Below are 15,740 nucleotides of genomic sequence, written 5' to 3' on the forward strand. Positions count from 1 at the left end.
AGTCCCGTGCTTTCCGTATGCTGGATTTTTCACCGACATCGCTGGTTTTCCATGCGAAAAAGTATCGTGCTCGTCCCAGCTTATTCCCGTATTCAATTAGAAATAGTCGAAAACGGGACCTGGCGAATTCAGGCCTGGCGAAAAGTGCTGTCAGATTTTGGGGAAATCAGCCTGACACCACCCAAAAGATGCACTAATATTGGGGATCACTATAGATACCCCCGAATAGGCCTGCTGAAGGTATTTGGGGTACTTAAATGCTGTCAATAGCTGCTAACTAGCGTCTTTACAGAAGTGGGGAAGAATAGCATTTAGCAGGTTTCTTTGCAGAAAATAAGTAGTCCCAGCAAATTTGGAGTACATACAAATGGGTGCTAGTGAAGTTTTAAAAAATTTACAAAATCCACCTGCCGCAAGCATCTGCAAACTTAAAAACACCTGGGGCATCCTTGGGGAACCCCCCTGGAGTCTATTTCGATAGTTTTAAAATATGTCCCCCAACTTTGGACTTTTTCGCCCCAAAACGAAAGTACTTTTTTGGGGTGATCTAACATATTTTTTTAAACTTTTTTTTACGCAGTTTACCTTTGGGGACTGTCCCAAGGGTGCAGGGGGGTTTTCCGAGGTTTGGAACCCAAAACCCCAATTCTGCACTTTTATTCGACACCTGTTCAAGGCGAAACTTTTTCGCTGGTTCCATTGCATTGAGTTTCCGCACCGGCGAAAACTCCCCGGAATTGAATACAGAGGAAACTTTTTGCATGGCGAAATGATGTCACTCGCGATACTTTTCCACAGAAAATGACTTTTCGCACCTAACTGAATATGGCCCTAAGTATGAAAGCAAGGGGGATGAATACTTTTATAATAATTAACTGTCTTTTTAGCTTGGAAGAATATCTCCTTAGTGTCCAAGGAGAAGAACTAGTTAATATAGTAATATTACAGCCTTCCTGCTATTGTGTGGTGTTTTCTTCCATAGAGAAGGGAATAAAATAATACGTTATGGATCATTAATCTCTACTCTACCTGTTTATCTGCACTATATCATGTAACTAAAATAAGCAAATACGCATGGTAATGGCATTATTCTACATTGACAATTTTCCAATGATTAGAACTTAGATTGATCAGAAAATGAAAACACACCTTGTCATACATTCTATTTAATAGTCTTGGTACAACTGGGAAAATGGTGGGCCGCAAAGTCTTCATGTCATCCGATAAAAGACGAATGTCACCTTGGAAGAACCCAATGCGTCCCCCGTGACAATACACCACCGACTGTTAAGAGAAAAGGATAACAGTGAATTGTAAATATTAACAACTTGTTATGCTAATTGTTAGTAAATAGTGCCATGTACATGTGTAGATACAATACGGTTATATAATGTATCTAGATTTTTCTGCATGGGATCAACCCACTAAAATATACTAGCCATGAAGGAACACTCATATTAACTGAAGTTTACATACTGTTGTTCAAACAAAACTATGATCTCACTTAATGTTTTGGGTGAATTATCTATTAACTTAATTATTATTACACAACAGTATTTAATCATATGAGTATAATTAAAAAATATAGTAGTAGTAAATATAAAATCTGTTTAAAAATGTAAATATACCATAAGCAGCATGTATAGCCACTGCTTTCCGGCGTGTTTTGTATTGAAAAGTATTGCTGTTTAAAATTTCCTGCTTAAAAATGCTGAAGAACAAATGACAGCTGGATTCAGCTCGATGAAGATGTGAAACAACCTGAATAAAGCTGGACACACACTATACGATGTATATATAAAGCGGTGGTGCCATGTAACAATACATTGTGGGCACCGCACACACTGCACTATGCGGTGCATGATGGCGCAAGGTCATTCATTGCATCGTCCCATCTGCTATGGATCGGGGTACACACTATACAATGTGTACGATATATACCCAGCGTAACACTCACTTTGCTTCTGTGTGCCGATTAGTAGGGTCTATGCATCTGGTCCATGCTGTATGCATTACCCTGGATTCAGCTGTGCATCCATGGTGACCCACAAATAATCCAGTATCACAATAGCCTAACTATAAAGTGTGATAATTGTTAGTAAGAAGTGTGCATTAGTGTTTAATAAACACACTAAATATTTTACTTCAATCAGAAGTTGTAAATTTAAAGGGAAACCATTACCTTTCCGAAGACAGACATCTAAGTTTTGATGGCTAAAAACAACATTTGAATTATGTAGGCCAGTGGTGTCAAACTCGGGCCCTTCAGATTTTGTGGACTACATATCCCAGCATGCCCTGCCACACTTTTAGCATGTCCTAATAGCAAAACTGTGGCACTGCTTGCTGGGACGTGTAGTTCCACTGCAGCTGGAGGGCCCGAGTTTGACACCATTGATGTAGGCTAACTGCTTGGAAAAAGTCACATGACAGGCGGAGTCACATGACGGGCAATTCATTTTTGACTGTGTGAATTCTTAAAATGAGCACAACTTTAGTGTGAAATTATTCTGATATTAACAGTGCTGGTGTCTCTTCACAAATAAATATCCAGGAAACCAGCTCGTGGCATTTAAATTTTTTTTTAAGGTGGAGCAGGGGGGGAGAGGTATTTTTTTTAGTAATATGGTGCTGGGTTGTGTCATCCTTGTATGACTCCCCTGAAATTTCCCTTTGCATATCTAGGCACATTTTCAGTATACAAATTTCTTACTTTAAGTACAGATGTGTCCACATACACTATTGCTGCAGTTGCACCAAACAGCACTTCACGGAGCGGCAAGTCCCATACGACTCGGCATGCACAGAGCGTATTTTTCGCATCTTCATAGCCAGAAGGTGCGTCTTAGTCTCAATCCGATGCAGCAAAACCGCTTAACGAGACTGTACTGATTAATGTGATATAAAAAAGAAGTCCACCAGCACTCAGCACATAGGTCAGTAAAGAGATTTGCATCTTATATAATAATTGTAATTGCAGAGATTTCAGGGCCTGATTCAGCAAGTATCGCAACTGGAAGTGAGTGATGACCTTGTCGGGTAGTCGGTGAAACAACGGTGTGCCAGTGCGTTTGAACGCCGTTGCAGAGGCGTGCATAAATTATCCACTTCCTTGCCATAGGCAGCTAGAGTACACATAGCAGTGCGCTGAGGTTAGCAATTCCTGAGTAGGGTCAGACCTCGTGCAAGTGTGCGTGAGGCTCTGATTGTACTCTATGTTACCGATGGTTTCACAGTCTTGCTGCGACTTTGTGCATATTTAAAATGAATTCCTGTGGTGTCTATGATTGAGTGTTGTTTCGCTACGTCTGTGGTGCAAATAATACGCAAATTAAAGTAAAAGACGCTACGGTACATTGCTCGGCACGACTCTTTCTAGACGCATGACGTATTAAAACTTTATGTATGAGGACACATCTGTATGAAGGAGCAATAGTTTATGTCAGATATTCAAAAACTTACAAGTTTGCTCCTACCCATTATTGGACAGCCACAGACATTGATGATGTCCTTCATTTATTGGAAAATTGCATTATGGGGCAGGAAAATATGTTTCACCTATTTATAAAAGTGCTATTTGTCATTAACATCACATTAATGGTGAAAATGAGCTAGAAGTGTCTGCCTGATGTCCATGGAGCAATTGCTGCCAACAGAGCAAAAATAGGCTACAGGCAATTGAAATGTTGCCGTGCTCAAGGGAAGGGATGTGTACAGGACATGTAACTTATTACTCCCCTTTGTTCACTCATTCCGTAGTAGATAAATCCATCTTTGTGGATTCTTCCAATAAACATATAGGGCACAAAAGTCCTAATTGTAAACAGAATACTTATACTATCTTTAATCTTATATCTAATGAGTACCTCTTGTGCCCGGGCATGCACTGTAAATGGACGGCTGTATGCTGTCCTCTGAATATGCCCGTTACCCTACCAATGCATTATATGCCCATATTTAGTTGGTTGGAGCAATATGTCTACAATGGACATACCCACAAAATTCCCAACCAACGCAGATGGCTATGCTATTTACATAAGATCATTGGGTTTTAAAAAAAACAAAAGTCCTCAAAAGACTAATGGGCCCGATGCTGAGTTGAAATCAGTGACAGATCCATGGGGTGGGAGGGCGATCATGGCATGAGGAGGCAAAGCCGAGCTCTCAGCCCCGGGTAAACCAGAGCTGCGTTGAAACATCTCCCCAAGTATAGGCTGGTGCAAGTCCGCTCTGATGATGATAAGTAGCAAACCAGGTATCTAGATAGGGGCTGGTGCACTACAAATGCGCACAGCTATGCACAGGGGCAGATACACATTTATTTCCTTGCACGCAAAGCGGGAACATCTATGACCGATTTGCATTCAACTCAACATCAGGCCCTAGTGAGTGTTGTCAGTGTCATATCGGGTGCAGTTGTTGTATTACACATCATTATAAAAAAAGAGATTTTGCGTATAGCCATCAATCATCTTCTAATATTGCCTAATGTTAGTCCCCACATCTAATAATTGGTTTTAGTAGTGATTTTACATTTAATTTCAGGTGTTATATTGATCTTTCTGTTACCAGTCATCTCAGATCATTAAATTCAGCACAACTGTGTTCTTGGTGAGAGTGTCACTGCTGTCACCAATATAAAGACCTACCTGCACCATTCTCTCAAACATGTGTGCTAAAGGCAAATAGGATATGTGTACATCCTCAGATGTTGGGGACCACTGACTCTGGAAAGAAAAAACAAAACATAGGCAGCCCAGCGAGGCCAAGTCAGAGCAGGCAAAAGGCTTACCTGTATTACTCTCTCAAACATGTGAGCCAGAGGCAAGAAGGAGATGAGCACATCGTCCTGTTTCGGAAATATCACTTTCTGCAGGTGAAGGGCGTGGGAGACAGAAAAGGAGAGAAACACTGACAGGAAGACAACGAGAAAGTCATAAAACAATAAAGAAGAAAAATGGTGCAAAAAGGGGAAAGGGTGTCAAAGAGAAACAGGTAGGTAGAAGAGAGCAGCAGCATACAGAGTATAGTGTTAGGGCACAAGGCCAGTGAAGCTACAATATGTTAGCAGGAGTAGTAAACATTAGGGCAACACAGATACAACAGGCCACACATTGGTTCCTACTAGTAGAAACCAGCTTTGGATTGGCTGATGTGCTTCTGTTGTGTGAAGGAAAGCAATTGGTTTAATTATTGTTCCTTTACTTCTTCACTACCATGCGAAACAAACTGGCCATGATGACATCATACTTGCAAAATTATCATCAGTGTGAGTTGAACGTATACAGATGGAGAATAATTTATTGCAGTGAATGATCCTTCACATAATCCACAGCTACAGTACAATATGCACTGCAATAAACACCACTTAGAGGGGTATTCAATATGAAACGTTAACTTCACTGTCGAAGTTAACGTTTCATATCGGAGTTTTTACCTGCGTTAAAGTATCGGGCGCGCTCCCGCTTATCCCCGTATTCAATATAAAATTAACGAAAACGGGAAACTCCGAAGTTGGATTTGCGTAAAATTACGAATTTTTCCTTAAAAAAATTGTAAGACCCCCCTAAAGTTGTAAAAACATGGGGGATCACTATGGGTACCCCCGTTTTAGCCTTTAATTGAAAGTCGGGGATTTAAATAGCCGCAGCAGGTGTTTTTTTTCCAACATTGAAGAAGTGATGCAGAAGAGCACTTAGGTTATTTTTTTCGTTTTTTAAGTGGTCCCATCAAATTTGGGGTACATGAAAATGGATACTAGCATATTTTTATGTCCCTAAAGTAAGTTTTTAAAAATTCTGCATTTGTGCACCTGCCGCTATAAATCTATTCTAGAAAACACCCGCCGCATACATGCAGAATAGCCCTGAACCTATTTCCATATTTTTAAACAAATTTTTCCCATTTTTTTTTTTCACCCCAATTTTTAAATTCATTTTTTGGGGTGTCCCTATTTTTTTTTAAAACTTTTTTTGACACAGTTATTTTTTAAATGTCTTTCCCAGGGGTGCAGGCTATTTTTTTTTACGCCTGCACCCCTAAACCCCAATTCTGCACTATTTTTCGACACCTATTCAATGGTGAAAAGTTATCCCCGTTTTTTATCAAAGTCTTTTCAAAACTGCGATAAGTCTTTGAAATTGAATACGGTGTAAAAGTAAAACCTGCGATAATGACGTCATACCTCCGATATTAACGCAAAAACGATGTTATCGCTCCCATATTGAATACCCCTATTAATCTGTATAGTTGGCATATGATGATATCCTACTCTCAACTCTATCATGTATCCAAAACATGAAACTATATTTTCGGAGCATAAGTCAAACTTTATGTGATCGGCTCGCACATGGAATTGCGCACAAAGCAAGTCTTCAGCGCTGTGTTTTGGGCATTCGGCTGCAATGTGGAATATGTTGCATGTTATGTGTAATTGTGTGCTGACCCATAAGCAGTGGGAGTTCTGCAGTACAGGATATGTAAATGATCAGGAAGAGATGGTACATAAGGATTTCCTGATTTACAGTACATTTTTCATCAGTCAGAATGCTAAGTGCAATAAATGCACAATCCACATAACATGAGCAAGTAAAACCAATGCACCTAAAATATATATGTAAATAAACACTGTAGAATATGAGATTAGTGACACTACATAATACAGGAGCTCTTTTGGTTGCTGACGAGCCCCTCATTTGTTGTAAGAAATTATTTTCTCAGCAAAACATTTAGTGCAGTGTTGGTCGGAAATGGGGCACGTGTGTATTATCTAATTTATGCAGAATTGTACACATCACGAGACACGACCAACCCCTATATGTGCACATGGTGTGCTACTAGTCGCCAAAGTCAGAGCAACTTGCATCTACCTCATACTAGATGCAAAATATACGCCTGCATTTTAGCTCACATCCTAGTCCGCGGTTGTGCCGACACACCTTCACTGTACGTCTCCTACATGAAGACACCCTGTCGCAACCCAGGTGTACATTCATTTAGCATCAAGACCATAGTGGCTCAAAGCGCTTACAGATGTGTCCTCATACTCCTGGCGTGATTGAGACACTCTGAGAGGTTTAGAGGTTTCACATCTTATTCACATGGCAGACACAGCAAAACACCGCTCACAGGGCCTGATTCAGCAAGGATCGCAACTGCAAAGATACAAGCAAGCTGCACACATGCGCAGAACGGGTAAGGCGCCTGCGCAGATTCCCGATTATCGGGAATCTGCGTTATTATAATGATCATTTATTAATTTATTTGCTTACTAGCGCGCACTGCTGAATAAGACCCACGTTGTACCAGAGACGATGAGCTGCGACTTTAACTGCACAGAAATTTGTTTTAAATACGTAAAAATCGATGAAGCACAACGGAACGTGAGGAAAAGCTGGAGCCCGTCTTACATAGATTCAGACTCAGTCGCACATAGATGTAACAATGCCCCACATCAAATTGATCAGTGCAACCTAGCAAATTAGTTTTGTCGCTCCCAGATGTTTACTTATGAAATAAGAGGCACACTTTGAGTGAGAAAGACGCTCGGCTCAGCCGCGTTGCCCAGGACCTGGCATGCCGAGAGGGGCTATTTGGCACGACTAAAGCCGCAGTATATGAGGGCACACCAATATACCCGATTCATTGGACTTTCATTTTTTTTTTTTTTTAAATAAAGAGCCTTAATGTACTTGTAGTTTTAGAAAATGGAAATAAAGATGAAACAAGTAGTATATTGGGAGAAAAAATACAATTTATTAGAGTGAGGGGTCGGATGTGACAGTAGGTCATGCTTAGCAGTGACCAGAAGGGGTATATTTCCGAAAGTGAGATTTTTTTTTTTAGAAGTGTAGATGTTGGCCATAGCAACTAATCAGATTCCAGCTAATATCTTCTAGAAGACATGTAAACATGCGGCCCAAATCCACATTTTATGTGACCCGACAGTGTGGGCCCAAATACACATATTATGTGGCCTAACAGGGACAGTGTCACGTGATGACGCACTGCGCTGCCGGGGAGAGACGCCACACCCAAGACCTGCGCTCCCAGAATCCCACCTTCCGACAGTAACACGCTGCCGGGGAGAGTTGCCACACACCAGAAGACCTGTGTTCCCGCAAGCCCGCCTTCCGGCAGTAACGTGTTGCTGACTAGAGATGCCACAAGGCTTACCACTGCGCTACCAGCTGAATCTCTGTTGCACACCCAGACTTCGGTATGGAGAACAGGACAAGTGCTGCAGCTGAGACTGGAGTCACACCTGTAAGTACTGCCTGGTGCTGCCATACTCTGATTAGTGCCACTGTCTGTGCAGTCACACAGCTGCTGCCTACCTTTCCCAGATATAGAATTGGAGGCAGCGTGTGTGTGAGGCTATGGATGCAAATGGAAGCAATTGAGAATCAATGCGATTCAAATTTGAGCTCAAATTCAACAAAGTTGGTGTACCTGACATAAGTATTTGCCTGCAAGATTTGTAGTTACCGTGTACGGAAGTACTATACCTACCAGTGTGAGCAATTATTCTCATTAATGAAAAGAAACAAGTCTTCTGCTAGGTCCAGATTTACAGACTTTCATCTTGGTTCAGTTTTAAAAGTTATCACATCCAATGAGATTTCTCCTGAAATTGGAAAATTTGTGACAGCAAAAAGATGTCAAATATCGGGAAGAAAACATTAAAGTTAAATGCTTTCTACCTGATACTTGACATCTCTTTGCTTAAACTTTATTGTTGGTTTTTCTTCATAATAAACCTTTCAAAAATGTTTTTTTCTTGCGGTCCACACACTCTTAGGATCTCATTCAGAGCCGGTCGCACAGAGTGCGCGGTCGGTCTGAATGAGGGGAGGACGTCTTGAATTTTCAAGACGTCCTCCTTTGCGGTGGTAAGGCTGTGGGTTAACACCCACAGCCTTACGACCGCCTAAGGTGATGGTCGCGATGGTCAAGACCATCGCGACCATCGGGGCTTACGATGAGACCCTAGGGTAGGGTCTCCCTTGTCGTAAGCCCCGGAGAGCTTTCGGCTCTGTCTGAGCCGGAAGCTCTCCACTGACATCACTAGTGATGTCAGTGGGGCCGCCCCCAAACGGTAGGCGTTCCCATGGGAACGCCCCCGTTTGGGCTGCCACCCCCCCGGCCCGCCTTCCAAACGAGGCGAGCTGTCAATCAACATCGACAGCTCGCCCCCTTTGGATTGAGACCCGCTACGGCGCTGTCGGTCGTAGCGGGTCTCACGCATGCGCACGACGGCGCCGTCGTGTGCATGCTCTGTGGGGGGGCCATCGACCCGGTCCGAGCGCATCGGCGCTAACGACCGGGTCTGAATGACCCCCATAGTCCTTGAATATTCGGCCCAGTTGGGATTTTGAGTTTGACATGCCTGTTCTAGTAGGTGCTAGATAAATGTTAAGTAGAATCTGATTGGTTGCTATGGGCAACATCTCCACTTCTAAAAAGTAAATATACCCCTAAAGCTGCATACACACACAATGATTTTTTGAATGATTATCGTTAAACGATATCATTTAACGATAATCGTTTGAAAAAATCATTCACTTTCTGAGTCAAATGATGAAAGATTATCGTTCATGCTCGTTCACATTTGTCGTTCAGTCAGACTTGTCAACTCAACGATTTTCAGTATGGGAATATGCAAAAATCGTTTGTAGTTCTAAAAAATCGTTCATTACATTTAAATGAACATAGTAAATGAACAACTTTAGTAAACGATTTTAGTTAATTTTTTCAAGGGAGAAAATCGTTTACTAAAATCATTCATTAACTAAATCGTTGTGTGTGTATGCAGCTTAAGAGTGCAATGAGTAGTCTCACCTAATGGATGTTGGACAGAAGCATGGTTTGGGTGGATTTTATTATTACTTCATTGCAACTATACAGAGCAATAAGAGTTACCTAGTGCTTTGGAGCTCTCAGTTCTGAACTATTGCTCATGCACTGGAAGCCTGGTTTGAGCTTCCAGTTCCACTTCTATTACAAAGCAGTAACAAAAATAAAAGCTTAAAAAAAGAAAAAAAAAACAACCAAGAAAAATGTTTATATAAAAAAAAAATATAGCAGTAGATATAATTTATGAACATGTATGACAAGGAGGGGTGGTATTTAGTGTTAGTGAGGATGCCAACCTATTTGCTTTGATTGGTTCATAACTATTACGGTGCCATGTTTTTTGTCATTGAAACCTATCTATCAAACTCTTCTCAGACAATATCTGTCAATGGCATGTAAGGCTTGGGGAGTTTACAAACCCCTTAAACCAGGTTAAAGGTTTTATTGGATAACGGAAATTTGGTTAATTGGATGATTTATTTATCAAGAGAGCATGAATTGCTGCTCTAATGTAAATATTAGATTTGTCATCAGCAGCAAAAAAAACTATAATAAATCCCATATTTGAAATCACTGATTTAATTAAATCCAGAATTTGTATTTATTCAAATCATAGGGATTTTCAGCAAAATTAATCTTCCGCCAAAAACTTTAGGTGGACTTAACTAGCCAAATATGAAATTTGATTTCCCAGCAATTTTATATGTCAGAATAATTTATTGCTTCTCTATGCTGGAAAGATTACATTAGATTATTTAGATCAAATCTGCTTAATTTGAATATGTATTTGAACGTTTACAACACTTTAAATTTATTTCCAGAGACCCTTTGCTGTTGAGCCTGTGTTTCCAAGCATGTGCCATTCCGTCTTGGATGTCATCTCGTCACCTCAAACTCAATACTGCCCCACATTCAATAATGTTGCTTACATCTAATAGACATATCCAGAATATGCCCATATCTCACACAAGACATTGGAATAACTAATTCATGCACCAATTATCTCCCACATTGATTATAGAGCCTAATTCAGATTTGGGAATAGAGTAAGACAGGGGTCTTCAACCCGTGCCCGTGGAGCTGTTCCCCGTGGCCCCCCACAGCAGCCAGCATTACAATAAGTCACACTGACTTATTATTTTGTATGCCACTGTGCTGCCCGCCGCCAGTGCTGCAGCCACGGCCTGAACACTGTTGGTGATTGACAGTCCAGACACGGCTTGATGGGGAGGAGAGACTGCTCACTTTTCTCCTCCCCTCTCAACTCCTCCCCCCGGAGTGACTCAGACTTACTGGAGTACATGCCCAGCTGGAGGGGGAGGAGGGGCCGCGTTCTCCCCTCTCCTTCAGCTCCTCCCATCTCCACCTTATGTTCCCTGGCTTCTACCTCTCTAAAAGGCTGTGCTTGGGTGCCGGGGATCTGACGTCTTGATCTTGTGACTGTCCCCGGCGTTACATCCAACGAGGAGCCACCACTCTCTCTGGCACCAAGTGCTGTCACCCTCTCTCTGTATAAGGACCCTATAACACACTGCATACATTTTGATGTGGGGGCCTATGTGTGTGTTTAATTATTTTTCATGTAGGGGCCTATGAGTTTTTTTTCTGCAAAGCGCTATTTATTTTATTTTTACGTCGGGCTAATTTGTTTTTTCTTTCATGCAGAGCCTATATGTTTGGTTCTATCCATGTGTTTTATTATTTTCATGAGGGGGCCTACATGTTTGATTTTTTTCATGTTGTGGTCTATGTGTGTGTGTGTGTTTTTCATTTATAATGTGGGGCCCCTTCGCAGTGGGGGTTAATGTGTGTGTTTTTTTCCCCTTTTGGGGCCATTGTATATTATTACTAATGATTCTGTATGGTCTGAGGCCGGAGAAGGTCCATATGGGGTGACACCATTAGTTACTGCACTCGGTTACACCAACCCTTTTGACGCCACTGAGCATAGTATTAAATTATAACCATATGTAGATCTTTTGATCTCGAGATTCCCTTTTGTAATTGTTACATTATTACATGTACATAATTGTTTGAGGATGGGACAGAGTCTAAATACCGCAGTATAGCTTAGTGGCCCTGGACTTCGTTGAATTTTTTAATGTGACCCACACTGTCTTAAAGGTTGAAGACCCCTGGAGTAAGATATAGCACGTACAGTAACTGTGCATCTCAGTAAAACCATGTTGCACTGCAAGTGGGGAAGATTTAACATGTGCAGAGAGACTTAGGGCCTGATTCAGACCCACTCGCGAGCGGCTGTCCGCTCGCAAGTGGGTCGATGTTATGGACTGAGCATGCGCACGACGGAGAGAGCTCCGTCGTGCGCATGCGCCAGACGCGACGAGCGAAGGAAAGTCCTTCGCTCGTTGTGTCTGATCAAAGGGGGCGTGCTGTCGATGTTGATTGACAGCACGCCCCCTTTGGTAGGCATGCCGGGGGCGTGCCTCCCTGACGGGGGCGTTCCCACGGGAACGCCACCCGTCAGAAGCCGGCCCACTGACATCACTAGTGATGTCAGTGGGAGTGATTTTGGCTCTGATAGAGCCAAAATCACTCCGGAGCTTGCGGTTGAAAACCTCAACCGCAGGCTCCGGCTCGCAATTTCGATGGTCGCGATGGTCTCGACCATCGCGGCCATCAAAATGCACGCTCGTATAGCCTGTGGGTGGTGACCCACAGCTATACGAGCGTCCAGGAGGACGCTCCATTTTCATGGAGGCCGGCCCTCATTCAGAGCGTGCGCTCTGCTCAGAGCGTACGGCTCTGAATGAGGGCCTTAGATTTGAGAGGGATGTGTCCAAACTGACATGTAAATTGCAGTGTGAAAATAAAGCTGTCCAGCATTTGTGGGTTACATGCAAAATCAGCCAGTATTTACCCTACATGCAAATTTTTTTTTATGTATTTGCACCCCTTGCAATGCAAAATGGTTTGTCCAGGTACACAGTTACTTGCTCAATCTTACTCTAGTCTCAAATCTGAATCAGGCCCATACAGGGGTGAATTTATAAAGGGCGCAGGGTGTGAGCGGTCCAAGGGGGGCCTGCACCGCACAGACTGCACCCATACTTTTTTTTCTATACCTCTCCGATGTCACACGGGGAAACGCTAGGAAATCACGAGAAAATGGCTGCCGCGCCATTTCCTTAATGATCTGGGCATGTGCAGTAGACACCGGGCACACGCCTGTGCCTGGAGTCTTCTGCTGCTGTCAGTTCGCTGACAGCAGCTGGGGAGAGAGGAGGACGGTGAGTGAACACTGACTCCCTCTTCTCTTAATACGCTCCTGGGCCCATAGTCTCCTTACTAGAATTTCCCCCCTACAGTCTATTCTAAATGTAACTGCTCGGTTAAACTTTTTTTTTTTTTTTACCAAATTCAATCTAAAATACTTAAGTTTATACATAAGACTATCAAAAGACACCAATATACCTTGTACATATCTTCGTTTCGCTTATCTCAAAATATGACCCCCAGGCCCACGGCGGGCCTGGGTAACAGGGGGCGTGGCCTAATTGCGGGAGGCGTGGCAACGCCCCCGTCGAGAGAAAAAAAGTTTTACAGGGAAGCGGCGCTGCGCGCTGGCGAGTGTAATCGCTCCCCCCCACAGGCATAGGAGACTGCTATGGCTGCTGCTCAGCAACAATGAGCAATCTCCCACTGCAGCTCAGCACACGCTGTGTGCTGGGCTGCTGTGAAGGAGGGGGGAGCGGCGCCGGACCCGGGCCCCCGCCGGGCTCCTGAGGAAGCCCGGGCAATTTGTACCCGTTCCCCCCCCGGGCGCCCCTGCTGACCCCTCAACTCTGTGCAAGATCTGTCACTCTCATCCACATTCACTGCCTTCTCCCAATCATGGTTGCAGGACTTTTTCCGGGCTGCACCCATTCTATGTTTCACGTCAATGGGAAATTGTTAATTCGGATCAGGACTCCCAGGACTAGCTATAGCTGCTGGTGACTAAACAAAGCTAGTGGCCTAATTATGCTTCTCCTTGTGTAAGTTTGCTCGCAGATGAAGACTGATGCTGGAGATTGGTATTGAGAATAGATGAAGCAGAGTGTAGAATGTTCAGTGGCAGACTGCAATGAACTACAACTGGGTGCCAGAAGCACAACTGGGGCAGACTCCAATAAAATATGCAATGAAGCAATATCGAGGCAGGTTTTCAGGATAGCACTGTAGCCAAATGCTTGTGATTTAATTAGTGACGCAGGTGTGCTGGAAAACAATGAGGCAGAATGCTGAGAAGTAATGCTGGTATAGGTTTTCTGGATAGCAGAAGCAACACTGGAATGGGTTTTCTGGATAGCATTTCACAGGATACTGAGACGCAATGCTGCAACAAGTTTTCTGGAAAGCACTGGACAGAATGCTGTGAATCAACACTTGAGCAGGTTTTCTGGAATACGCTAAACAGAATGCTGTTTCCCGACAGCACTGGAGCAGAATGCTGTGAAGCAATACTGGAGACAGATGAATGGACAGATGCAGGATACAAACAGAACCAGTATCAGAAGTTGTTCTGGCAAAGAGTAGCCAGCAGTTAATTGGTTTAAATAGGGCGCCCTTAGAACTGATGATGAATCATATGACTGAAGTTGCTGGAGACTAGTTTGTCAGAGCGGATCATGTGATACCCTCCAATATGGTGGTGCAATGATGCAGAACAGCAGGAACTGTACATTTACAAATAAGTGATTACAGGTCTCAGGGATGTCACAGGCGGCCAGCGGGGTCACAGTTGACCATGAGATGACAGAGCTGGACCTGGTAATGAGGACTAGGACCCCAATGTACACTGTAAACACTGAACACTGTAGAAAGCCCCCCATCGCATAACGAGACTATCTTCTAGTCTCCAAACCTTCAAGCATTCCCTCACCTCTTCAGACAGCTTATCAAATCTTAGAACCACCCACACAATCTATGTATGCTATTCTACTAATTACCATCCTACTACACCAGGCCTGGCCAACCTGTGGCTCTCCTGCTGTTGTGAAACTACAAATCCCAGCATGCTCTGTCACAGTTTTGCTATTAGGGAATGCTAAAACAGTGGCAGGGTATGCTGGGATTTGTAGTTTCACAACAGCTGGAGAGCCACATGTTGGCCACGCCTGCTCTACACAGTCCACAGATACATATATAGAACCTATTACATATGTTTTCTTTCTACACTTACACATTCCACTGACCATAGGCCAAGGTTCCTGTGTGACGGGATCATGCAGCCCACCAACAACATCTGCATTCTGGCTGGACCAATATGAAATATGTAACACTTATCCTTGTGTATGAATGCCTATTTCCCTATCGATTGTAACCTTGCCAGCTGGGCCCTCTTACATGTTTGTCTGTTGAACTATCCTCAAATCGTGCCAAATAGTTCCGTCTGGCTTGCCATTGACTTTGTGACTTAGCTGGACCAGGCAACTTTTTCTTAAAATATGTGTCTTAATCTCCTACTGTATTCCAAACCCTTTGTGACAAAAAATAGTAATCCTATCTACTTGGTGCGCTATTATCGATTTAGGGCTTGATTCAGAGTTCTATACATACCCGATGGCTTATATACAACTCATACAACTCAGATGGTTGCTGATAGGATCTGTGCTGCACATGTGGTGATCTGTGTCTGCGATGACGTTTTGCAGTGCCCCCGAAGCCGTAGCATGATTGACATGCTGTGGCTGTTTTGGGGAGAAAAAGGGGCGGCGACAGCCAGCGTCCCAGAAAATGAGGGTGTGTCGGCCCTGTTTTTGGGCGTGACAAAGGCCAGTGTCTGCGTTTTCCGACGCAGCTTCACTGGCTGCAGAAGCATGAATTTTATGGCATCCGAGTAACCTGAGGGCAACTCAGATTGCTGATGTTCACGCAAGTGA

At 43.2% G+C, this 15,740-nt stretch overlaps 1 protein-coding gene across 3 annotated transcripts in view; it reads right to left on the minus strand.

Annotated features, from left to right (window-relative positions):
• Positions 1–15,740, minus strand: part of ACSL6 (acyl-CoA synthetase long chain family member 6) — a 247,181-nt gene that overhangs the window by 63,238 nt on the left and 168,203 nt on the right. Inside the window, exons 11-13 of one of the 3 annotated variants that reach the window (XM_088446003.1) lie at positions 4,793–4,870; positions 4,650–4,727; positions 1,150–1,284 (exon numbers count right to left, since the gene is read on the minus strand). In XM_088446003.1, coding sequence (XP_088302129.1) covers positions 1,150–1,284; positions 4,650–4,727; positions 4,793–4,870 — 291 coding nt within the window. The remainder of the gene's footprint in view (positions 1–1,149; positions 1,285–4,649; positions 4,728–4,792; positions 4,871–15,740) is intronic. The other 2 variants (XM_088446002.1, XM_088446001.1) reach the window with 2 other exon arrangements.

This window comes from Taudactylus pleione, unplaced genomic scaffold, assembly GCF_031769625.1.
Source record: "Taudactylus pleione unplaced genomic scaffold, aTauple2 ptg000392l, whole genome shotgun sequence".
In the NCBI taxonomy this organism is placed as follows: Eukaryota; Metazoa; Chordata; class Amphibia; order Anura; family Myobatrachidae; genus Taudactylus; species Taudactylus pleione.